This window comes from Girardinichthys multiradiatus, chromosome 1 (genome assembly GCF_021462225.1).
Source record: "Girardinichthys multiradiatus isolate DD_20200921_A chromosome 1, DD_fGirMul_XY1, whole genome shotgun sequence".
NCBI classification, from domain to species: domain Eukaryota; kingdom Metazoa; phylum Chordata; class Actinopteri; order Cyprinodontiformes; family Goodeidae; genus Girardinichthys; species Girardinichthys multiradiatus.
In genome coordinates, this window is record NC_061794.1 from 17,972,951 (window position 1) to 18,000,202 (window position 27,252).

General features: G+C 37.1%; 1 protein-coding gene across 1 annotated transcript in view; it reads left to right on the top strand.

The window, feature by feature from the left end:
- The first annotated feature begins 2,004 nt into the window (after positions 1-2,004).
- The window catches only part of si:dkey-11f4.7 (piezo-type mechanosensitive ion channel component 2), a 54,712-nt gene continuing 29,464 nt past the window's right edge, over positions 2,005-27,252 (top strand). Inside the window, exons 1-21 of the mRNA XM_047390660.1 lie at positions 2,005-2,068; positions 2,871-2,966; positions 7,493-7,594; positions 7,784-7,829; positions 8,972-9,131; positions 9,247-9,460; positions 10,992-11,205; positions 15,314-15,491; positions 15,736-15,834; positions 15,987-16,028; positions 17,070-17,202; positions 17,549-17,703; positions 18,528-18,794; positions 20,492-20,600; positions 20,786-20,907; positions 21,221-21,280; positions 23,759-23,907; positions 24,021-24,185; positions 24,761-24,802; positions 26,676-26,708; positions 26,986-27,098. Coding sequence (XP_047246616.1) covers positions 2,005-2,068; positions 2,871-2,966; positions 7,493-7,594; positions 7,784-7,829; positions 8,972-9,131; positions 9,247-9,460; positions 10,992-11,205; positions 15,314-15,491; positions 15,736-15,834; positions 15,987-16,028; positions 17,070-17,202; positions 17,549-17,703; positions 18,528-18,794; positions 20,492-20,600; positions 20,786-20,907; positions 21,221-21,280; positions 23,759-23,907; positions 24,021-24,185; positions 24,761-24,802; positions 26,676-26,708; positions 26,986-27,098 — 2,563 coding nt within the window. The remainder of the gene's footprint in view (positions 2,069-2,870; positions 2,967-7,492; positions 7,595-7,783; positions 7,830-8,971; positions 9,132-9,246; positions 9,461-10,991; positions 11,206-15,313; positions 15,492-15,735; positions 15,835-15,986; positions 16,029-17,069; positions 17,203-17,548; positions 17,704-18,527; positions 18,795-20,491; positions 20,601-20,785; positions 20,908-21,220; positions 21,281-23,758; positions 23,908-24,020; positions 24,186-24,760; positions 24,803-26,675; positions 26,709-26,985; positions 27,099-27,252) is intronic.

The window sequence follows — 27,252 nt, forward strand, 5'->3', positions numbered from 1 at the left end:
TGACTCTCAGTATGATGTTCAATTCCTGGAATGCTGTACTGTTTTACAACAGACGTATCAGGACACACAACATCTACAAAGTTATTCTTTTGTCTTCTCAGTCCACAAAAGATTTTTTTAATGTTTTGGGGAAGATTGAGATGTTTTTTAGCAGATGTGAGATGGGTCATTGTGTCAGCCTTATTGTTGAATCATGAACACTGACCCTAACTGAGGGGAAGTGAGGCCTGGAGAGCTTTAGATGTTGTTCTTGGTTCTTTAGGATTTGGTAGTTCAACTATTCCTGATAAGGTTCACTACTGTTCTCTGTCTTCTCTATTTGTGGATAAAGGCTCTCATTGTGATTCGACAGGAGCATATGACTTCTTAGCACATTTGTAGACTGATGCAGGTCAAAGACTTTGTTTCTCACCTGTTCTTGCATTTTTTTAGATCAAGGCACAATGTTTTGCTTTTTAAGACCTATTAGCCTACTTTATGATGTCAGACAGATTCTAATGAAGGAATTTCTTGATTTTGCAGGGCTGGCAGTGGTCAGGCGTGGGTGTGGAACATCAATTTAAACCTCAGCTTTAAAAGCTATTTGGTTAAGAACAGTTGGCTCAAACACAACTACTTTTTCACTCATAGAGCCAGGATGGTTTGGCTAGCTTTTTGTATTTACTCAGGTTATTTTTGTCTAATAGTAACATTTGTTTGACAATCTGAAACATTACTTGTGTTAAAAAAAAAAAAAACAGAAAAAAAAAATTCACATCACTATTTATCCAATTTAAAGTCACGAGTTTTTTAAAATTAAAAGTGTTTTAACTCTTAATAAGAAAAATGCAAGGTATGAATTTAAATATGTTATTTTTCCTCCTAAATAAACTCAAATTATTGACTTTTTCAAAAGTTTTCTTTGTGAGATGATGATTCTATAAAAAAAATTTCTTTAATTAATTCTTTCAAAGAAACATTTTACAATTGAGACGGTCACATATCTTAACCATAATCTGCATCTTTTCTGCCTGTATTAAAAAAATGTCCTATACATTTCTGTAACAACAAATAGAGCTGAATTATAATACATTATCTCAACAAACTTTAAAGTAGTCTAAATAATCTGGATACGTGTTCTGTTAAAAGACTTTTTACTTCACTTCTACAACTTTAACAAACACAAATACATAAACAAAAAGCAAAAAAAAATAAAAAAATAAATCCCGCAAAATAAAAAAAAAAATCTATGAAATAACAGAATCTTCTTGTAATAAGCATCATATGCTTGGCAGAAAATGTATGTTATTGATTGTCTCAGCCTTCACACACTGATTATTCCTCTGTAGTCACACCAGCGCTTTAATGGCCTTGATGCCATGAATATTAGATATACTTCCCTTCACCCTACAGCACAAATATGATGAGCCAGCCTGAGGGGCCATAAGGAAACAAATACAGCCGTGTGTGAGTGTCTGTCTGGGCTGAAAAAACAAAGAAACATTATTTTCAACATATATGAAGGCAGTGATACCTTTGTTCGCTTGCAGAAAAAACACAATATTTCTATGAAAGGCACCTACAATGAACGTTAAATAATTCTGCTCTTTTAGATGCTTTTATTTAACAGTGGAAGCAGATGTTTCGGTCAGGTAATAATAGAGGCTATCTTTCTGTGTGAGATTAGCTGCAATATGTGGATAGGAGATGCAGCACATTAAATGAGAGAGGTGAGGGAGGGAGTGGAGGGTGTGACAGAGACACAAGCAAAGAGCAAAGGGAGTCACCTTCAGTAGAGGCATCATAAAGTCAAGGTTTACTTCTTTCAGTGCTGCCTGGTGCTGAACTCACATTTTACATGTCTTGTTCCTATTTGAGGGTTTTGGACTTTTAAAAGCTGTATTAGAGGATGTTTTGACTGCTGAGAAATGAGTGAGCCGCTTGGATTTTCTGTCCACCTTTCTGAGGAAATTATTTGTTGAGCGATTGTGTCTGAAGGAAACTGCAGGAGTTTCAGAAAGCAGCATGGCAGGGGATCTTGTGGTTGGGATACTTTATAACTTATTACTACCTCTGCTTCTGCTGACTGGTGAGTGTTTTTAAAAATTTTTTAATTACTAAGTTTATGACCCGTTTATGAGGTTTTAACTTACAATTTGAGTAAAGCTGAGATTTAGGTGCGTTTTGATGCAGGTCAGTCTGTGGTGCACGCTCTAACAAATAAAGGTCTCTCCATGCTGTGGTGATAAGGAATTCAGCCTTGAAGTATTGAGAAAATGCAAAAATAATAATTTAGACTTTATGATGGAAAAGACCAGAGACCAGAACCTGCTGGCTCTGGACAAACACTAACTTTATGTCACAATTTCAGTGATTTTCCTCTGCCACTCGATCTATTTCAATAGCAAAACTAACAGTATTCCCGCAGCCAGAAATTATTTTGGATCACCTATGTTTTCCTACAGCATCCTATATTGTTAAAATGCTTTGTTCAAAAAATAAAAATGCTTTTTTAGTTTAGTTTCACTTCAAGAATGAGTCTAAAGAGCACCCGAGAAACTAAAAAGCTCACAAATATTTTAATGGTTATTTTAGTCTGTTTTTGTATTTTACCTAATCTTTAAATGTGTATTTATATGACTAAATTCTGCAGGTCTTCGGTAAACTTTATCTTTTTCATTTAAAAAAAAAAATATGGTATACAAAAAAATGACATTTAAATTATTATAAATTAATACCAATTAGAAATAACTAAGGAGAGAACAGTTTTAGGTGTTTTCACCCTAAACAGCTTAATGACTTTCTATGCCTAATAGAAAAACAAATGGCTCTGATGGGCCAAGTTAAACCATTTCTATCCAACTCTTTCATTTGTTTCCTTTTCTCCTCAGCTTCTTCATTTCGCTATAATGGCCTTTCCGTGGTGTACTTTGTGTTTCTGCTCACCGTACCACTGCTGCCGAACCCGAGCTTGGTCACCCTAAAAGGTGAGAAAAGCTTCAACAATTAAAATTGTATTTCAGATATTGCACATCTTTTTCCAGTTTCAGTTATTAATGTCTGAATTTTATAATAATTTAGTTAAACGAAGTCAGGTCAACATGTTCCAAATAATTCTTGTACATAGATTCACGCATGTTTTCTGCAAGAAACGCTGCAAATATAACAGTTGTATTAAAATATTGAGTGCTAGGACTATATTTATTGTACGAGATTTAGTTACATACTTTAAAGCTGATTTAAAGTAGTCACGTCTGAGAATTTGCACAGATTTTTGAATAGTTTGAATCATATTCTCCATCATTTATTCTCTAAGAGCTACAGATGAGTCCGTCTTACCACCTTTAAATAAATTAAAAAGTGTTTCAATAATTTGGTTCAACAGAGCTGATAGTGGTCAGCATGGGTGTGTCCAGCTAAGCGACAAATGAAAAACAAGCTTGGACAGAATTTAAAAAATGCTTCTTTAAACCAAATTATTATTTAGAGCTATAGTTTTTTTGTGTCCATTTATGAAGATATATCATGTTGTGTTTTCACATTTTCGTTAAATAAAGAGCTCACTTGTAATGGTCTTCCTTTTAAAAGGTCTGTGATATTAAACCTTCCATGTTAAAAAATACTTCCAGTCCGTGTGTTTAAGTTTGTTTAGGCTTTTACAGGCTGATGATTCATAATTTGTTGCTTATATGGACTCGTTTTCTGATGAGTTGCTGATGGTGCATTCAGTGAAAAATGGGAAATCCAAAAGTCCAACTTTCAGCCTGAACAAAATGGAAGAAATAAAACATTAGAGAATGTATATGTGGGGCATTTTGTTGGTCTTACTTCCAGGCAGCACAGATAAGCGAGATTTAAATGAGAGGTTTGGGACAGAAGGAGAAATTAAAAAACTGTAGTCTAAATAGGAGGGGTGACATACATACCTTTTCTAAAAAATCTGTAATTCATGTTAAATAAGATGTGGATGCCTCCCCATCTAGAACGAGTTAGTGTTTTATGAGGAGTTTTTGTTTTTAAACTGAGGCGACTTCAGAAACCCACGGCAGTTCATTACAGACAAACCTACATATATGATGTATGTATTTATATATATATATATATATATATATATATATATATATATATATATATATATATATATATATATATATATATATATATATATATATATATATTTGTGTTACAGTTTATGTTCTGGAGAATCCCTCTTGGCCAGGTAGTGATCCAGTCCAACAGTCCTTGGTTGATCTAACCCTATAGGCTTGTGTTAAGGGTTGGAACAAGCATGTTAGGCTAGGTTTTCAACTCAAAATATGAGTTAAAGTGATTAATGTCTGATTTTAAATGGTAAGTTTGGATTTTTTGAAGTGAGGGTCTGTGAAGTTATTATTTTAAATTGTTCTCTTACCTGTAGTAAAATATAGTTTCACCATGAAGTTTCAGAACGTCTGGTTAGACGCGTGCCGTCTCAATCTGCCTCACAGATGACCATGAGTCCGCCGGGGATAATCTTCAAACAGTTATGAGATCTGGAAAGCACAGGAACCTACCATCTTTTATGCAGCGGCTGCACAGCTGACAGAGTGACACAAAATCTAAAACTTTACTCTGTTCTTGGCAGAGCTGGAGCGGACCGACATGTCGCAGCTGATACAGCCTTCAGGCTCAGCTGGGGTAGATGCCCCAAGGAAACACAGGCAATGTTCAGCAGTACCTAACAGCACCAAAAATAATAATGGTCTGTTGTGAAATTAGAAACTGTTAATATCTCTCAACTTAGTATTATATCACACTGATAACAGTTTCAGTTTTAGTTGTACATTGATAAACCAGATGGTGTACATCTGACTAGTTTATTAGACTTTAACCTACTCCAAGGACATTTTTACCTTTCAACAAGCTTACTGTGACACATCATGTTTTCTACTACAGGTAAAAGAACTATTTCCAACAAGAACGTTTCAAAACCTCCCCTTGAAAAATGTAAACTAATCCTTTATGGCCACTAAAGAACTGGGATGATGAGAATAACCTCTAACGTGGATTCCCAAACAAGTAATATCTGGGTTAGGTTTTATAATGTCTAATGAAAGTTGTGTTGTGTAACAAAGTTAAAACTCAATCTATGACACAATATAAATATTAACTGTCTGTATTAATTTTATGGACTATTATTTGGTCTTACATCTTATTTAATCATGTGAAAAAGCTTCAGAGAGGTCTGATCAGGTTGTTGTGGAGGTCAAAAGGTCGCTCTGTGAGGAATGACCCAACAAACAGGGTCACATTTTTGACACAAAATTTTGTCAAAACTACCAAACCTCTGTCCTAACAGGAGAAACCCAACATCTGGGTTAAAGGAACAACTCTACAGTTTGTTTGAGTTGGTGGAAAATAGAGTACCCAGAAAAAAACAATTAATGCACAGGAAGAGGATGTAATAAACACAACACGCATTACAGCAAACTTACTGTTTTTAACTTTCACTCCTTCTTGCTCCCTATAAATAACTATGTTATGAACCTTATTTAAGTCAGACATGAGTGAGTAGGTCATGTGTGTTTCTTGTATTGATCACAGCAAACAGATGAATTAAAGCATCTGTACCCCTCCCTCAAAGTACTTTGTAAAGGGGGGAAGTGGTTCAAATGACTAAATCAATTATGCATAGCCTGGTAATTACAGCAAAGAATTAAAAGATGTGATGTCAGCGATCTTCTATCTCCACCATCACTGAAAAACAGTTTGCCTTTCAGCTACACAGAACCCATATATTTTGCTCTTCATAGTTCGATCCTGCCCTCCTTGGGCTAAGTCATAAAATGCGTGCTCATCTCGTGTATGTGCAATTTGTTTTAGGTGTGGACACACCTATAATTCTCAGTGTGTGTGTGTGTCTCTGTGTAAGCAGAGAGGTTTAAGTGAAACAATGCTTTTAGTAAAAATGGTGAACATCAACGGAGCATCTGCTGGCTCAGCTGCAGTTGAGCTACATCAGCTATTAGTGTCCCTAACATTTTGATTGTAAGAGTGAAACTCTAGAAAATCAATGTGGAACGGTTCATTTATTTTGTAATCAGGACCAGATTTTGCTGCCCAACTGCTTGTTCTCAACATGTATTGTTGTCTTAAACGTAGTAAATTCACAAAAATGTGATAAAACCTTATGAAGTCATTCAAAATGTATGAAGCATTATTTAAAAATTTTATATTTGGATTAGTTTAAAGTGAAATTATTGTTCCACAAATAACTGAGTATGATGGTGGAAACCTTCTAACAAATGCTTTAATTTAGTCAAAAGAAGTACCCAGTTTCATAATAAAGAATACAGTGAGTGACAGCAAAAATATTCATACCCCTTAAACTTTTTTACACTTTATTACATTACAACTACAAGCTTTTATGTATTTTAAAAGGATATTATGTAAAAAAACAAAACAAAAAAACAAAACAATGTAGTGCATAATTGTGAAGTCTAAAAAATCTAAAAAGAGAGGCACTTAGGTTAGATGAGACCAACAATAAATTTTTCTATGTATGGCAGCTATTTGTAGAAAACACTGAACACACCATTTAGACAGTTAAGCATGGTGGTGGCAGCATCATGCTGTGGATATACTTTTTATTAGCTGGAACAGGGAAACTGGTCAAAGTTGATGAGGGGATGGAACTAAATACAGGCTAATATCGATAGAAAACCAGTTAGAGGCTGTAAAATACTTGAGACTGAGGAGGAAGTTCATGTTCTAGCAGCACGACTGTAAACATACAACCAGAGCTAGAACAGAATGGCTTGGATTAAAAGATATTCATGTTATAATTATAATGAACCAGTTAAAGACCAGTCCTAAATCTAGTTTAAGCCAGGCTTGAACATTGATGTTCACAGACACTTTCCATCCAATCTGAAGGAGCCTGGGCCATTTTGATAAGGAGAACGGGTAAAAAGTGCGGTCTGTAGATGTGCAAAACTGGTACAGACATAACCCAAAAGAATTGCAGCTTTAGAGCAACAAAAAACTGTTCTATTAAGTATTGGCTCAGGGAGCTGAATACATTTGTATCACATGTCAGATTTTCTTTGTAAGAAACTGGGAAAACCATGCATCATTTTCCTTCTGCCTCAAACCATATGCACTACTTTGTGTTTGTCTATTACACCCCCCGCACAGGTTGTAATGTGATTAAATTTAGAAAAGTTGTAGGATATGAATACTATGCAAAAGATGCTAAATAATCCATGGTAAAATACAACAGAGTTTAGCCTTCTCTGGGAGAAATCCATGACATCCATTAATCTCTCTGTATTAATGCAAGTCTTTTATTTTCTAAAACTGAGATCCTGAAACACACACACAGCTACACTCAGAGTTTTTTAGTACTGTAATGCAGCAATAACATCTGCCTTAGGAACTCCGATGACTGTATCTCTGTGACTTGTTTGTAAGTTATGAGGGAGATCTTTTGAAAGTGTGAACTTCTTCAGTTCTCTTCTTCTGCACCTTCTAGGTAAAACTGGCCAGTTTCTTCAGTTAATAATCTACACTAGCATAACATTCCTGACCCTGCAGTGCTTCATGCAGATCCCCTTCAGCTACCTCCCTCCACATGGTAAAAACCTACTTGCCACTTGTCTCTGAACATTTTTAAAAACTCCATATTTCTTGGAAATGAATCTAAAACACAAGAACAATAACAAAAATAGGCAAACCGATGCATTCCAGACTGATATTAATGACCTTTAGGTGAATCTGTTTTCCTATTTTGTGATCTTTTCACTAATTACTTCCTTTTTAACAGTTGCTGGGATCTGGGAAGATTTCCTTTACCACTTAGGAATTGTGAGGTATGAAGCACTTCACACTCATAATTTTATAGTGGTTATGTCTTTTATTTTAGATAATTCACATCTGTGAGCTTCATGCACATCCGTGACCAGTTAAATTTTGCAAATGGATTTATTAAAAAGGGCTAAATAGAGCAGTAAATCTGAGCACTACAACAAATTAACTAAATGAATGTTTCCCACAAAAAAGTCTCTTTTTTTTCCCTTACTTTTTTGTGCACTGCTGTGTTGCTCCTGCAAGTTGCATTTGATCTGTTCTTGGGAGTGGGGATTTCCAAGTTCAAACTCTTATTAAGGCGTGCACTTACATATAATTTTATATTTTGTCCTTTTTTTGTAGATGATTTAATGGTTTATAGTCATGATCTAAGGCAGAAATAAACACACCAACATAATGTACGTGCAAGCCTCTGTACATGACGGATCATTCGACTTTATGTGAAAGTTATCCTTCTAGCAACGGAGATTAAATTAGTTTGGAACACAGACACTGAAACAAAAAGCAGGAAGACGGGAAAAGACAAAAATTTTACCGGGTCATCATGTTTTTATGGGACTCATATCTCCAAGGAGTACTTATTGCGTACAGTGCACTTAATGCTTACATCAGCTTGAGTTATTGCACTACAGCTTTTATTTCTTATTGACCTTTATTTATAGGTGTTGTCACTCTTGCTCTATTGAGCAAGAGTGACAACACACATGCAATATACACAAGGTACGTGGATGCAAACAGCACAGAAGACCAACAAAAAGCAATAAAAATGTGAAACTTTGCAAACTACAAGTCATTCCTGGCTCATGTAAAAACTAATCGTTAGCTATTGTTTACACACTATTTGTTAAGGCTAGTAGGCATGTTCAAAATACGGTGAATGAAGAGGAAAAACAAAGAGGGGCTCTCCTTAGCACAATTTTTAGGAGATTTTTGTTTGAACTTGGTTGAATAATTTTTTCAGTATGCCATAAATGCCAGCATTTTTCAAACTCTGACACTTTACCATGAATCTAAATGAACTAAAGAATTCAGTTTCATTTAGATTTCATTGTCTATAATCATGCTGTTCTGCCACTTACAAATATTCTGTTGTGAGATAGATTCTTTAGCCAACTGTTTTTTTACAGTGATGTATTTTTTTCAGATTCAGTTCGGTTGACCCTGCAAACATTGTGCGACTCTTGGCTCCAGATATTGGCCTTTTCTTCTCCATTCTGTTCTTACTGAGGCTGTGCAGAAAACTCCTTCGCCCTGTGCCCCAAGTCAGCCTCCATGAAAATGGGATCCCTCCTTCAGTACCAGAGGTGTCAGCAGATCCACATTCCAGCTGCTGAAACATTATGTTTTGTCAATAATGTACAGTTATATCAAAGTACCATGCAGTTATATCAGATTGTTTTTGTTTTTTGGATCTTGCAGGGTGTGGAAAACTCTGACACAGAATCAGGGGAAGGATATGAGACAGAGGCCTCGTCTTTTGATAGCTCAGACGAGACCACTGTGCCGGTTCAGTCTGGCCAACCGCAGTTTGTCCAGAAGCTGATAATGTTTGCCGCTGGACTGAGGCTGCTGCTGTCAGCGATCATGAACACAGCGGGAAAAGTGGTGGTCACTGTGCTGCTGGGGCTTGCAGGTACATTACAGAACTGAGGTGTCCATAGAGACGTATTGTAGCTTTAAATTGTCAGCAGGGTTTGAACATAAGGTTTTATTTTAATGTAATGTCTGCCATCAATGTTAATTAGAATTAATTATATCCAGACCAGCAGTTCAAAGGGCAGGGATCAGTTGGCCGTTAGGTGCAAAACTGTCAGAAAAATAGACCCTCAACATACAAAACAAGCAGACCTGCATAATGTTTCACTTCCAAACATTCCCATCAACATGACAGAGAAGATGTTGCTGCCGTCCAGCATGAACAGCGTCTCTGTTCCTCACATCCATAAAAACATGGTCCAATAATTTAATCTGTCAGGGATTTACTGACAAAAAAACTAATGTGGAGGTTAAAAAGCATTCTTCACTATTTGTCATGTTTCAGGTTAGATAGGGACTCAAATTCATTTAATTTTAAAGACTATTCCACTTGACTTTCTGTTTAACTCATAAATATGAGGAAGTGGTAGATAGATTATTTTATTAGATATGCTGTTCGTTTTTGTAAAGATAATAAATTATATAAGCCTTAAAGGAATGAAAAGTTTTGGAGTACATACAGCTAAAGTCAGACAATTACCCTTTTTTCTCACTGTCTAGGACAGCGTTTTTAGGTCTGATAGGATTACCAAAATTATTTCTATATTCTATGTGTGTGATAATGCAAGAATAATATTATTTATTTTCTTCAAATTCAAAAGTGTATATACACTATAGTTACTCAGGCTTGGAACAGTTTGGGAAAGCTCAAATGAAGATGTCATGGCATAAGCTTCTAAAAGGTTCATTCACACAATATAGTTAAATGGAGGCACACCTTTGGGGAGACAACACCTCAGGCATACTGCTTTGCTATGTGACATCATTGAAAAAATTGAAATAAATTAGCCAGGATATCAGGAAGAGAAATGTGGATGTCCACAAGTATGGTTCATTCTTCCAGATACGTGAAGGTCCTGCAATCATTTGTTCAAATAATGTATAAACACCATGGGAATGTCCAGTTTTCATACTGTCCAGGAAAGAGACCGGTTCTGTGTAACAGAGATAAAAGTGTTATGGTGTAAAAAGAAGATGCTGGATGGAAGCTGGTAAGATTATTTCATTATCCACAGTGAAATCCACAGGCGGTCTATGAGCCAGACTCAGTTACACCAGTTCAGGAGGAATGGGCCAACATTCAAGCAAACTGTGGTGAGAAGCTTGTGGAAGGAAATCCAAAACATTTGATCAAAGTCGTACAGTTTAAAAGCAGTTCCAACCAATGCTAAGGAAATGTGTGTAAAACTCTGAATTTCAAGAAACTAAAAGATATAAAAAGACATTATTGGGATATTTAGCTAATTGTTCTGGTTATCCCAAATGACACAAAGCAAGAAAGATTAAATCTGATTCACTGTCAGACTCTGATTAAAAAAATGTCATGGACTTTTTTTATACAGTGAGGCTTTGTCTATTTTTTCTCTTTTCTGTATTAATGTCTTACTGTGTGTCCTACATGTCTGCAGGTATCATACTGCCTTCCCTCACCTCAGGAGTGTACTTCGGAGTGTTTTTAGGACTGGTATGGTGGTGGATATTCAGTCGGTCCATCAGCATGCTGCTTTTCAGCTGCCTGTGTGTGATGATGGCCATCTTCAGCGGAGGACACCTGCTGGCTCTGTACCTCTACCAGCTGCCCCTGTCCCAGCAGCTCGTCCCACCAGATGATGTATATGCAAGGTAAAAATGAGAATGAATAAAAAGATTGCACAAATACGCCTTTGAGAATAAAATGTGAGGAAAAATGTTTATTTTTCATATGTCAAAAGTGCACCTTTATCACTGTCTACTCATTTAACCTCACCTGTGTTAACTGGTCATAGAAAAAATACAGAAAGCTCCCAGAGAATACAACAGATTTACTTTTAATGACACAAAACAAAATCATCAGATGTTTTCTAGGTCAGAAAATAAGGCAAATATCAGATACAATATTTTACCTTAAAAGGTGCATTGTAAACAATTATGACTTTCACAGGAATTCTGCTTAACTAATGATCATCACATGTGAAGACCTTAATAGCACCTTGGTAAACATGTTTAAAAAGGCGTAAAAGAAATTAATGTTTTATTACAGTAGCAACAATCTCGCGCAAAACATTTAGAAAGATACAAGCTTTAATTTGTGGAGATTTACTTAATGAGTAAAAACAAGTCCGAATAAGGGCTTTTTACAAAATCCCAGTTTCCTTAAAAAACATTTATGATAATGTTAGGACTTGCGAAATGGAGGACCCCGGAATGCAGACAAGCAGGCATCATGACAGTAAGTGAAGAAAGGATTTAAAAAACAAAAAACTCACTCAGAAGAAGAAGCAGGAACCAAAATAATAAACAGGCAGGCAAGACAGGCAAAAACAGACATGGGTAGGCTGGCAAGACAGGCTTGGCATGACGAACAGGATACAGATGACATGAACTAAAATGTTTTCGCGATGAATAACTGAACAGGTGTGTATATATGGAGTGTGAACCAGGTGGAGGAAGGAGACAAATTAGCTTGGAGCAGGTGAACCAAATAAAGATAATTGAAAGACAGAACAAAACGTGGCTGGAGGAAAACAGAGACTCTTGAATACAAACTAACAGAAACTAGAAAAACATGAAACTAAAGCATAACCAGATCCAAAAACCAAACTTGACAAAACATGAACTAGAAGACAAAAACTAAAGCATGACCAGGAAAATAATAAACAGAAGCATGATTCAAAAACTGTGAGAAACAAATAAGGAAAAAACAGAAACTAAACAACCCCAAATCATAACAGATAAGACAGCATTAAGTCTTCTATAACATTTACAAGGTTGGAGCAGAGGGAGGATCATTGATTAGTGTTGGATGGTTGGACAGAAAATGCACTTTTATGGCTTCACTCTGAGTTAGCAGGCATGTAGATAAAAAATAATGTGTCTAATGGATATCACGGATCTGATGACCCTAAGATGCCTCTCTGTGATCCAGCTCTCAAATAGTTTTTTAAGCTCCTGCATCTTCCTTATTTTACACTGTGGCAAGATGAACTTGGGAGCTCATCCACCTTTGTTTGTCACTTCCAGTTGTTTAAATTATTGCTCTGACTGTAGATATGGAAAAGTTTGAGCTAGTAGCTTTTCGATTGTAGGGATTTCCTGATTCTTGACTATCTACACACGTCACCCTTACTTAAATGGCATGTTCTATTGTCTTTCGGGTTTTGAAGAATGGCTAAGAGGAATATATCTGTGTCATACTTATACCAAATGGAAATAAGAAGTTATACCTTACTGATTAAACGTTTCTTGACACTGATAAAAAAGACTTAAATTACAAAAATGCCCTAATTGCCTATATCTTACAGAAGGGTGCCAACATTTGACTGCTGGTTATTTGGTAAAAATAATCATTTCCAACATGGAAGTTTTTGTCCTACCAGAAAAATGCACTGACATTAAAGGCTGTTCATTGTGAGTTTACACCAGATGAAATACTATATTTGTCAGGACCTCCAGGAACTGTAAATCCAGGCAAGTTCTCCCTGATGTCAGAACTCACAGTGAGGGGTTCTAAAAGGTCCATCTCACTGCAGGCCTTTTTTAGCATGTAAAATGTTCAGGTTTATGGAAGAACAATTACAAAAAGACTGAATGAACGAGTATGTTTAGTTTTGAAGGGCTGTCAGAAGAAAGTCTGTTCATTCTCAGAAGAACATGGATGCACAATGTATGTTTGCAAAAGTCTATCTAATTTGAATTTCCGGTATACAGGTCCTTCTCAAAATATTAGCATATTGTGATAAGGTTCATTATTTTCCATAATGTCATGATGAAAATTTAACATTCATATATTTTAGATTCATTGCACACTAACTGAAATATTTTAGGTCTTTTATTGTCTTAATACGGATGATTTTGGCATACAGCTCATGAAAACCCAAAATTCCTATCTCACAAAATTAGCATATCATTAAAAGGGTCTCTAAACGAGCTATGAACCTAATCATCTGAATCAACGAGTTAACTCTAAACACCTGCAAAAGATTCCTGAGGCATTTAAAACTCCCAGCCTGGTTCATCACTCAAAACCCCAATCATGGGTAAGACTGCCGACCTGACTGCTGTCCAGAAGGCCACTATTGACACCCTCAAGCAAGAGGGTAAGACACAGAAAGAAATTTCTGAACGAATAGGCTGTTCCCAGAGTGCTGTATCAAGGCACTTCAGTGGGAAGTCTGTGGGAAGGAAAAAGTGTGGCAGAAAACGCTGCACAACCAGAAGAGGTGACCGGACCCTGAGGAAGATTGTGGAGAAGGGCCGATTCCAGACCTTGGGGGACCTGCGGAAGCAGTGCACTGAGTCTGGAGTAGAAACATCCAGAGCCACCGTGCACAGGCGTGTGCAGGAAATGGGCTACAGGTGCCGCATTCCCCAGGTCAAGCCACTTTTGAACCAGAAACAGCGGCAGAAGCGCCTGACCTGGGCTACAGAGAAGCAGCAATGGACTGTTGCTCAGTGGTCCAAAGTACTTTTTTCGGATGAAAGCAAATTCGGCATGTCATTCGGAAATCAAGGTGCCAGAGTCTGGAGGAAGACTGGGGAGAAGGAAATGCCAAAATGCCAGAAGTCCAGTGTCAAGTACCCACAGTCAGTGATGGTCTGGGGTGCCGTGTCAGCTGCTGGTGTTGGTCCACTGTGTTTTATCAAGGGCAGGATCAATGCAGCTAGCTATCAGGAGATTTTGGAGCACTTCATGCTTCCATCTGCTGAAAAGCTTTATGGAGATGAAGATTTCATTTTTCATCACGACCTGGCACCTGCTCACAGTGCCAAAACCACTGGTAAATGGTTTACTGACCATGGTATCACTGTGCTCAATTGGCCTGCCAACTCTCCTGACCTGAACCCCATAGAGAATCTGTGGGATATTGTGAAGAGAACGTTGAGAGACTCAAGACCCAACACTCTGGATGAGCTAAAGGCCGCTATTGAAGCATCCTGGGCCTCCATAAGACCTCAGCAGTGCCACAGGCTGATTGCCTCCATGCCACGCCGCATTGAAGCAGTCATTTCTGCAAAAGGATTCCCGACCAAGTATTGAGTGCATAACTGTACATGATTATTTGGAGGTTGACGTTTTTTGTATTAAAAACACTTTTCTTTTATTGGTCGGATTAAATATGCTAATTTTGTGAGATAGGAATTTTGGGTTTTCATGAGCTGTATGCCAAAATCATCCGTATTAAGACAATAAAATACCTGAAATATTTCAGTTAGTGTGCAATGAATCTAAAATATATGAATGTTAAATTTTCATCATTACATTATGGAAAATAATGAACTTTATCACAATATGCTAATATTTTGAGAAGGACCTGTAGGTTCCTTTAACATAAACCTCAAAAAGCTGAAGAAGAAAAGTCGTAGCTAAAGATTGTTCTAAAAGCTGTTAAATTATAAGGTGCTTTTATGTCCTTGCATATTTTATGCTGTGTTGAGGTATTTTTAAATAAATCATAACATGGCATAATATCTGAGGTTGTTTTACTTCATTTTAATGCCTTATTAAAAAACAATTTCTTTATCAACAATTTCTCTATTGAAAGAGAAAATGAACCTTTTACAACTGTATTTGTTTTATTAATCCACACTTTTTTTCAACCTGTTTTTAGTCATCCCCTTTAAAAATACTCACCATGTGTCATTTTTTTTTATCTTTTGCAAATTCCTTCATGTTGAACAAGTTACAAGACATCCCAATTCTTTAACTTCATTTTCCTTTTCTTCATCTTGTCATTCTTCCATCTCTGTCCAGGTTGTTTGGGATGACGGGAATGATCCAAATCAATAGTTCACAGCCCCACAGTCTCGGTCTGCATCCACAAGTCTGCTGGCCTGACTTTGTCAACCCCTTGGTTCTTCTGCTTCTCTACTTCACGCTGGTGGCTCTTCTGCACAAATGGGTCCACATCACAGAGGAGGTATGTGAGAGTGTGAGGGGAAAGTGTGGTTAAGTCTTTCCAGGTTGATGCATGCACGGACTAGAACTCATTTGTGATATATTGCTACATGTGTTGCTGCTTTTAAAGCATCAGACTCTTACCTCTGCTGTTCACCTTCATTGTTGCTTATCCACAATGTAACCCATTGAGTATTGCTTTTCTATCACTACCGGTTGATAAACAGTATTTACATTATATCCACAGTTGGGCTTTTAATAGCTGCTTTTCTTGTCAGGATATTGCTGATGTTGACAAATCTGAGAGTCCATTAGAAACCCCTGAAGCTCCTCCAAGCTTTTCCAGGGTCATCTACATCACAGGAGATAAACAAGAGGTGACATGCACACATAATTATTTTTTGTTGAAAACCAAATCAGCTATTCAGCATCTAATGGTAATTGTTTTTTATAGAAATATCTGTGGGACAGGATTATGCTTACATAGCCAACATGTCACCATTGTAAGTCACAAATATCTGTCTTTTAGCTCTTAAGCAGCACAGATGAAGAAACCTATCTTCCTGATGAGGTAAACTGTTCTATTATGTGTAAACTATATACACTATTTTGCCAAAGGTTTTGGGAGGTTTGCCCTCACACACACGTGATCTGTACTGGCCTAGTATTCCTTGTACAAAGGCTTTAATACGGAGTTAGCCCATCCTTTGTAGGTACAAGAGCTTTAACTCTACTTTAACTCTACTGGAAGTATTTTCCACAAGCCTTAGGAGTATTTGTGAGGTCAGACACGAATGTTGGGAAATTAAGCCTGCCTATATCGGTTCTAGCCTAATTCATCCCACAGGTGTTATATTAAGTTGAGGTCAAGATTGTCCAATCATATTGAAACTAGAAGAGGCCATTCTAGGTGAACCAAACTGTTCTCATATATTCAGAAACATGAAATTGTCCAAAATGTCTTGGTAAGCAGCATGAAGAGTTCCTTTCACTGCAGCCGGGGGGGGGGGAACAACCCCATATCATAATGCTCCCACCACCAATCTTTAATCTTGACACAATACAGCCAGCAAGTATTATTCTCCCAGCAATTGTAAAATCCAGATCTAGTGAATTTCCAGACAGAGGAATTTCAATTGTCACTCCAAAGTTTCTACAGCTGTAGAGTCCAGGAGGGACTCAGTTGAAGATGTGATTCTTGGATTCTTTAGCTAATCTAAAGTCCACACAAAGTTTTGAGATCTGTAGCTATTGACTCTGCAGGTTGGTGGCTTCTTCACACTTTAAACTGTCATACCTGTGATTTCTGTGGCCAGGTGACTGTGGTCCCCAACTGCTTTCTACTTTTTGATACCAATGACATTGATTGTGGAGTGTTTAGTGGCAAGAGCATTTCACACATGGGCTCATTGTACAGATGACATCCAATCACCGTCACAATAGTAGACATTGGCAAAAATTAATTCTATCATTAGGAGGGCTGTCTCAATATATTTACCATTATGTACTGACTGATTATTTCACACAGTTGTCTGAAAAGCCTGTATTCATCTCAGGTTTTTATTTGTCTCACAGGAACATTGTGAAGTAAAATGTGCTTTTTTCCTTTCAGCAGATGGTCTTGATGACTAGAGGTTCCTGGCAGAATGTCCACAGCAACAGCCTTGGGTGTCTGTTGGAGGGAGCTGGGTACACAAACTGTTACACTCCATCTCTACATGAAGAAAAAGACTGTCCTTCACTTGGTAATCACAGCTCTAAATAGAAGGACACATTCAAGACTGTGCAAAATTAAAAAGTCTGGAATCATGTCTTGATTCTTCAGATGTGCCTGACTATCATGTAACTGTTTAATGTGGTATCACAGGGTAACATTCTCTCAGACTCTGAAGGTATTTTAAAGATTTATTAAACTTTGGCTGATAGTTCTCTCATTTTAAGATGAGTATCTAAACATTTTGTTTGTTGAGACCCTTAACTCTGGCCTATGCATCAGTCATATTAAAAAGGGTCCTAGCCTGAGGGAATAAAGCTATGTGCTCAGATTTTCTTTAATGTTTCCTTGTTTTGCTTCTCTCTCTCTCATGTCAGAGGCAGAAAGTGAGGTAGAAATGGAGGATAGGAGTGAAGAGGTCCCTAGGAGTCTGACGGAGACCTTGCCTCCCCCCTTAGGCCCCAGTGGCCTGGTTATCTTTGGGCGTCTGCTGCAGAAACATAGCTACGTTTGTGCCCTCATCATCATGATGGTAAAGTACAATCAGCTATTCAAAATTCACATTTCAATGATATATCACTAATATTGGTCAACAGCAGAGGAGAAGTAGACAAACTACTCCACCACCAGAATCAATGACATAGAACAGAAAACACAAAACAAATTATGTTTGCTCAGGTACTAGCAAGTATATTAACCTAAAAAACAGATTACTTGATAATTAACAATAGTTGAATTCTTCATTTTTGAATTTCATTGCGGGTAACTGATCATATTATAGCAAATAGGAAACATAACAGCAGTGTGACAAAATAAGGTTCAATTTAAAATCAAGGCAAGCCAGAAATACAACTTTTAAGCAACTAGGATTCTCATTTTGGTCCTTTTGATGGATTAATAAGTTTTAACTAATAGTCTAGACTACATGCAACAATATTTTGAGTCATTGATTTAATGGGAATATTCCCACATTAAAAAATAACTATTTTTCAGAAAAATTCCCTGTGCCACAATGTTTGCACCTTTAGGACATTCTAATTAAAACAATTTAACAGAAGGTGTTTTATAATTCATACTTTGCTTTTCCAGTTGATAAAAGTGCACTTTTAATTAGTGCACTTTCAATTAGTTATCTATGATTTGCAGTGGAATTTGCCAATTGTCTTTGTGCTAACTACTGGTAGAGATACAACCAATAATGTATGTACCAATATATTTCTTTCCGTTTTATGCATTCAAACACTAAAGGAACATGCTCACAAATAGAAGTTGTATAGTACTTTGATGTAATACAAACCTGAGGTAAATCTGAGAAAACTGTAATAATGTCAGACAATCTAATTAATTTCTATCTAGGTATGGAGTATAACTTACAACAACTGGCTTACTTTTGCCCTGCTGGTGTGGTCCTGCTTTATCTGGATGATGCGGGACCGCCGGCGTTACGCCATGATGTCTGCCCCATTCCTTGCCATCTATGGCTCTGTCCTGGTGGTGCTGGGCTTCCTGAGCGGGCTGCGTCTCAGCCGAGCCGAGCTGTATCCTGGGCTGCCCCCAGCAGTGATAGTGGACTTTGATCTAAACAGCTACCACCCTGCACCTTGTATCCACCTGGGAGCCAAGGTGAGTTATGACTGGACAGTAAGAAACAAGTACAGACATATTTTCTTTTTCTTCAACTAAAAACAAAAACATCTCACACCTGACTTTGTAGATATTAGTAATTGCATAATTGTCTTCTCAAACATAAAGCTGTTATTTCCAAAACAGGGTTTAGACCATTGTAATTGAAGGCAGGGTTTTACTACAAGGAGCTGATTTGAGGTAGGTTTGTAGCAGTTTGACTGCATGTTTCTCAGTGTGCAGGAGAAAAATGAATGAAGTTTTATATTTTATTACATAACAATCACAGACTTCAATATATGTTAATGATATTTAAGTGATAGGCTACACAAAGAGGTGTATAAAAATGAAGTGGAAGGAAGAACATACATGGTTTTAATATTCTTTACAAATAAAAATCTAAAACGTGTGGCATGCTTTTGTATTCAGCCCTCCTTATACTGATAACACAAAATAAAATCCAGTGCGATCAACTGCCTTCAGCAAGTCACCTAATTTTCAAATTGAGTCCACCTGTGTGTAATCAAACGTTTGTGTACCTTACATAGAGCTGTTCTGTGAAGGCTTCAGAGGTTTGTTAGAAAACATTAGTGAACAAACAGCATCATGAAGACCGAAGACAACCAAGGACAGGTCAGGGGGAAAGCTGATGAAAAGTTCAAAGCAGATTTAGTTTATAATATCCTGTGCCTCGAGCAGCTCACAAAGCAGTGTTCCAGCATCCAGAAATTAAAAATGAATGGCAAACATACTTTTTTTGCAGTTTTTGATGCGTGGTCAGACAAGAAGAAAACAATTTTAGTTTTTGGCCAAGATAAACACTGTGTCCCAGAAAACATTGCACAGGAAACCTGTATTCCCTCTGTGAAAACATTGTCACATTAGCATCATCCTGTTGGATACCATACAATCAGTACATCAGTCACCATCAGCAGGCAAGGTGCGTGAAGTGTCTTGTCCAAGAACACAACAACTGAGATGGATGGTGTGGAGGTTTGAACCGGCAACCCATCAGTTACAGGACAGACTTCTACCACCTGAGCCACAGTCTTTGTATCATAAGTCTTGGTATCATAAGAAGAGTAGATGTATTATTGTCTTTCTACACAATGATGCGCTGCATTCCATTGGTGTGTCACATAAATTCTAATAATACATTTTTTAGTGTAACATGGAAAAGTTCAAGGGTTATAAATACTTTGGCAAATTACTGGATGCCTTTCCAAACATCTTTTGGCACAACATCAGAATCTAAATAAAGGTTAGGTCTATTAAAAACCACAAAACGTTTTCAGTTTCAACAGATCATTTATTGTGGTTTTACTTATTACCTTCATATTCGATCAGTTTTCTCTATATTATACAGACCGGTCCAACATTTTTGTAAATTTATTTGTAGTAAACGAGAAACACAGAAACAAAATTGTGAAAAATGTATCTAATGTGTTGACAACAACCTAATGTGATAGTAATACTTGAGCTAAGTTAATTTAGCGTACACCTTTCTTTACCCAAACATTTTGTCCAACTATCTGTGACATGTAGTGACAGGTTGGTCCTACTCTCACAGCTTTTCTGCCTTAGATTAAGACGAGTCAGTATACAAGCCACTTGTTTAAGAAATATCTGAGAAGTATCAAAAACAGCCAATAAATCTTGGATTTCTGCTCATGCTTTACTGTTTGCACCTTCTGCAGGTCTTCTACACCTTCAACTTCTGGGTGATGTTTCGCCAGCAGCTGAAGGAAAGAAAGGAGGAACAGAGCATGAAGAAGGAATCTCTAGAAGAAATCATTGTCATGCCACGTAAATAAATTTGAATTACAGTTTTTTTTCACAGAAATTAGACAGAAACTGTAAACGTTTAGACTTACACACATACTCCTCACATCATTCTGTTTAGTTAGGTGTGGTCCTCACAAATAGTTGATCCCTTTTCTTTTCTACACTCCTTTTTCCTTTTACTTCCTCATTGGTTTTCTTAATGCCAGCGGAGGAAAGTCAGCCATCACCTCTGGTAGCGATGCTGATCTCCGGTGTCAAAGGGATTCTGGTCAAATACTGGATCCTGTTTTGCTGCTCCATGTTCTTCATAGTAAGCTTCTCTGGAAAGGTGCATAATTAATTCATTAATATATGAAAGTTCAGTTAGTCATGTTCTGATAGAACATGCTAATTATTGTCTTAATACATTTTTGATTTGGTCTTTGTGTTACTATTATATGTTAATAAATTGCATTTACCGTGACATTGGCAACCAAACACTTAAATAAATGAGAACAGGAAACAGTATATATAGTGTATGCTTGTAATGTTGTTTTACTTCATAATCTTGGGAAACTGAAATAATAGTGGGAGAGTAGAAAATAAATGACCAACATATATATTTTCAGTCAGACTTACTAAATTATCTTTCATTTGTTTAGGTGGTTGTATACAAAATCCTCTACATTGTCCTCTTCCTCCTGTGTGTGGTTCTATACCAGGTGAGTATATATTATTATTTAGTCAATTATTATAAAACAAAAAATCAAATATATTAATGTCATAGTTCAGTTTACAAATATAACAGTGCCTTATGTATATCAAAAATATAATTCCTCCTTAAGAGTGAATAACTTAAAAACCTTTGTCTAAATAAAACCTACAGGCTTTTTTCAAGTTTGGAATTGAAATGATTTGTTGTTTATTTTACAAAGCAATGCAAAATTGTATAAGCAGGTTTGGTGGTACCCTTAAAGAGACAAATAATCCTTGCATTATAGTCATGATTCAAACCAAGTGTTAACCATATTAGAATGACAAGCGCTTTCAAGCTTTTCATCAGACATTGAGCTTATTCAGAGTGAACTTACCATATATGTTGGCGTGTTGAAAAAAATGTTATGTGGGTCTAAGCAAAGGGGGATTGTCTGAAACATCAAGGCCTGTCACATTTTGAGCTTAGCGCTCAACAATTGCCCCCTACTTGTCATAGTAATTAAACCTGAAAGTAGGTCTTGCCAAGTCAAGTTTCACTTTCAGTTTCAAACATCCAACCTCATGATATAAGTGAATCTTCATCAGCGAAGACAGAGCATTTGCATAGTGTTGCATTAAATTACGTAATATTGCTATATGGTCATTGTTGCGGTGTTTGAGTAAGACTACATTCTATAGCAGTGGTGCATATGTCCTGCCAGAATTTTAAACAGGGTAGGATTCATAGGTCAGTTACCAACCTCTCAGGAGAAGGCCAGGGGAAAATGTGACCCCAGGTTGGTCAGACGGATAGCGTAGATGGGGGAAAAGGGGTTTCCTGGAGGCAACCTCACGGCTCAACATCAGAAAACCCAGCCTGAGTCACAGTGCATAGGTCTTCCAACAACATAATGACCCAAAACATGCAGCTAAAAGCACTTGAGAATGTCTGGTTTTAAAGAAATGGACAATTCCTAAACACCCCTCAATAAGCCCAGATCTGACTCCTGTTGAAAATCTGAGAAAATTTCAGAAAATTGCAGAGTGGATATGTCACCCTTCAAACCAGAGACAGGTTGAGCAGTTTATTTAGGAAGACTGGGCCAAAGTACCTGTTGGCAGATGCAGATGTCTCATTGCAAAGTACAGTGATCAATTGTTGGCGGGGATTTCTGCAAAAGGTGCCGTCTCAAAATTTTAAATGAAGCGTGGCATCGTTTTTGTCCATGACACTTTTATTTGTTTAGCTATATGAAATATTCAGCTGAAGGAATATGATTAAACGTTGTCTGCATATAACTGATGTACAACATTTATCTGCTTGATAAAGCTATGGTTCTCTAATGAGTTTAAAACTGCTAATTTTACTGAATCAAAGTTAAATGGTCTACTATAAATAGACAGATATATTCAGTCTTTACAAAATGCAGTAGCTGAAAGGTGGACATGCTGTGTTATTGTGAATGGGAGCTTATATTGGTGAGTAAATTGATAGATACATAGTACAGAAGGTCATAAGCTTTTTGGTTTTAAACTTAAACATATTTCTAAACAGTAAATCACCCAGCTTTGATTTGAGCTGAAGTTCAGCATGTGTCTGGTTCTGTTTGAAACCGTGAAAAAGCCCACATAAACAGTCTGTGAACTGTTCTTCAATGCTATTTTTCAGCTGAAAGTATCGATTATGAGTAACAAGCTCATGCAGCCAGTTTTTGCCATAGTTTTCCTGGTTTTCCTTCCCCCTATTATGTTTCTGCTGACCTTTTAGAGAGACAGTAGCCACTTACTGGAAGGCCTAATGGCTGGCAGGATTACATGAGACAACGTTATTCCTCTATTTGAACAACATCAGCAGCAACCCTGGTGTTTTACATACACACGGAGGGAAAAGCACAGGCAAACAAATCATTTAAGATGTTCTTATGTGTTTTCTATCAGGAAGCCCAGGAGCTTTGCACTTATGCACTTACAGTACTGTTTAAAAACATTAACACCCCTTGAACCTTTTCAAATGTTGGGACATTACTGTCTGGAAAATAATACATGGTTTCCAGATCATTTTATTTCACCCACAAATCTGAAAGATCCCTTCATCTGTACTGAGAGTCAATATTTTGAAGAGCCACCACTAATGGAAATGACAGCTGCAAATTCCTACCTGGTTTCCTACCAGCTTTACACATCTAGAGACATCTAGAATTGGGGGATTTTGGGGGTATCTGAGTCTGATTTACATACCACACCTTTTGAGCTTTTTTGTAAAAACATTGAAAACCTTGCATCCTTTTGTTTCACTTCAGCATCATTTGTTCACTGCCTGGTGTTTATCTATGTCCCAAAAATCCCAATCCAATAGGTTCAAGGGGTAGTAATACTTTTTCAAGGGACTGAGTGAAAATAATATGGGACACAAGTATAAAAAAATGAATGAGATCAACATTGTTAGCTGGAGGGAAGCAACATTGTGATTTTCTATGTTTACTATTTGTTTTCTCAACCCTCAGATCCGCTATGATGTTTGGCGTCGGGTTCTGAAGACCTTCTGGGCAGTTGTGGTGGGTTACTCCATGGTGGTACTGATAGCCATCTACATGTATCAGTTCAGAAGTGTTTCTGCCCTATTCAGACAGATCATGGGCATGTCAGAAGAAGGGTGAGTGTCACTTTTTTTTATAGCATTTTGTTGGAAACCAGGACGAATCTGATTTAAACAAATGTTATATTACACTTGGGTTTCTGTCATGCTGTTTGCCCTCCCTCGCCCAGACTCCGTGATCTGGGTTTTGAAAGGTACAGCACAGTGGAGCTGTTTGCACGTATTCTGCTTCCTGCTGCTTTCCTGTTGGCTTGTATCCTCCAGCTGCATTACTTCAACTCTGACTTCCTCACTCTAACTGACCTGGACAATGTACCTGTTCAGGAGACTTCCAGGTAAAACAGGAAAATACATACTGTACTGTGCAAAGGAACCAGATTTTCTTTTAATCTTTAAAGTGGTCTTTAGCAATTATTTACCTAGCTTTTTTGACATTCTCCAATGGTTTATCTTGGAGTTTGGCTCTACTCAGTTTAGGAGCTGTTGTATATGATGATGAAAAAAACAACAACATTCCTTTAACTGGACCACAAATGGGTCCAGAAAAAATCTTTGGAAGACCTTAAGAGGATCTGCTGATCTGAAGCAAAAATTACAGGACAGTCTGGTTCTTTACCCATCAAAATCAAAACAAGCAAGGGATGAGTCAAAGCTTGTGCTCAGTCCATGATGTCAAAGGTTATTTTAAGAGATTTCCAATCTACATGTAATTGTACATCAGCCAACGTTACACTTACAAACAAAACCAAAACATTTTAAACAACATTGTAAAACCTTGGGCTATTTAACAAGTATCCAGAAAAAGACATGCATGTAACAGATTACTGTAACCATTGTTTTTGATCAAATTTCCTGCCTAATGTGCTGTTTATCTGAGAATATGCCTCACATCCTGTTATTTCTCCTCCAGACAGGAAGAACTAAAGACTTCAGTCAATATGATAGCAGACATGTAAGCACCTCCATTATTACATATCTTATTCGACTTAAGAACCATAGTAACGTGTGTGGTGCATTTCCTGTAGTTATACTATGATAGGATGGACTACACTTGTTCTTACTCAGTGTAAATATCACATTGTCACTCTCAACGCAAAGCACTGACACATGGTTGGGACTTTAATTATTATATTGTTGTTATATTTTAATATTAGGTATAACTGTCTAAGAAAGTATCATGATGTTTATAACAAGAATGCAAAATCTGTCCCTAAATTGATTTTCCGAGGACTAAATGAAAGACCAGAAACAAACAAACGACAAGAAAACAACCTCATGATGAGATGTATTGCACAGTCATTGTCTTTATATATCCCCGTGTCAAGTTTGCAGGTTATTAAAGGAGCCAAGCACATAGATTGACGGTGGCAAGAGCAGAGTTTTTAATAATAAATAATAACTTACAGGGAAACTTGCTGGAAGAGCAGGACATGGCGCATGGCAGAGTAACGGGAGAATCTAGCAAAGAACAATGAAAAAAGCAGGAATGTATATACTGAGGCAGGGATGAAAATGACAAAGGAACCAGGCGAAGTAATCAGAGCAGCTGTGGCAGAATGAGAGCAGGGACATTGAGGGAGGGAGACTAATAATGTGGAGGCATTTTGTGTAGTTAAAAAGTGTTTGTGTGTCTCAGACCGACTATTCCTGGATGAAAGGAAATAACAGGGGTCCAGTTCAGCTCAGGAATGAGGAGTTGACAAGAGTAATCAGATTTTGATGGTATAACTGTCACGTAGACCAGTTTGATGTCCTGCAGATATTTTGTTGGTCTAGTATTCCTGGAACTGTGATTGAGAATCAATGTTGGGGATGCCAAAAGTAAATGAGTATGATAAATTCGATTGGTCAAGAGGACCACATACACACCAATGCTTTGTATCTGTATAGAAACGCCCTGTAAGAACTGAAGGAAGGAAACTTCTGGAATTTTTGATGAAGATTTTGTTTTGTGCATTTTAATAAAGTAAAGTTCCTCCCGTGAAGGCTGGGAAGAGAGAAGACTTTGAGTTTTGTATTAACTGCTTTTAGCTCAGTAGTAAGGCTGCACTCTTCCACAATAAACACAAAGGGAGCTGAACTATGACACAAAAGGATGTACAAACCAAAATGGAAAAAGCCTGAAACTTATGTAAGAGAATAAATCAAAATGCATACATGAAGGAAGACACAATACTACTACTAATAATAATAAAATAAGAAACTAAACGCAAAGGAATAAACTGATGTGGCAAAACCCCAAAGACAATAATAAACAATCAAATATGGCAAGACCTTTTATGACAATAGTAAACCCAGAAATAATTAAAAAGGAACACAAAGGAAAACCAACACGCAAACACATGTGGATCATGACGCCCAGAGTTTTTTAAATTCAGGTTGGGTTAGCTAATTTAATCAACCTCAACCATCTTTTGACCAGATTTAGACACCACCCTTCTTGACTAGATAGACAGTAATACCATCCTTTCCATACCTAGAAAAGCACAACGATACTTGAGTGTGGACCATAAAAATAAGACTATTTGTTTAGTTTTTGGTCTCTACAGGAGAAAACCTCGGTTTTCATCCTCTGTTGTTTTTACAGACTGATGTGAGGTTTTCCATTTGACTTTTAACTGTTAAAAGAGTAATCCAGTAGTTTCTTGAGACATTTGAGAAAATGTGGTTTAGTTGTGAATGCTTTGATCAGAACCTGGTTGTGACTGCACAGTGTAAAACAAATACACCATCATTTTTAGAAATGATTCATGAATTAAACAAGAAGACATTTTGTACTCATCATATTGGCATCATTAAATGAAATGCTGTCATTTCATTCCCAGCATTAAAGAAAACATTGAAAAGTTGCAGAAAAGGTAAGACTGTCCTGCTTTTTGAGTTCTGGATTAGTGGATCTTCTAGTTAGTTTCTGACATATAATATTTAACCTTGATGCAATTTCTTGTGAATTATTACGGTTAGGCATATCTGACTGATGAGGAGCTGTCTGTCAATTATAACCCATGAGTTAATACTGTTTAACTATCTATATAACTAGATTATTGATTAAATCTGATTCACATTCTGTCCCTGAAACCAATATGTTGAGAAGAATTGTGTTTCCCTAAATGGAAATGCTCTGGTTTTTAACAGGCTTTTAAAGGAGCAGACAGGTAATGGTAGGAGTCAGGAGACTCTGGACAGCATCGGGCTGCAGACCTCCTCTGAGAAAGGAGCAGAAGAGCAGCAAGAGACAGCACAAGAAGGTAACCACAGTCCCATTTAGAAGAGCGACTTCAAATTAGATTTGTGAGGGTCAGGTAGGAGTAGGAAAACTATATATTATAGTCTAAACATCTATAGACTTTCAAACAGCCTTACATCTTATATTCAAACATTTGTTAGCTGGCAGCACTGCAT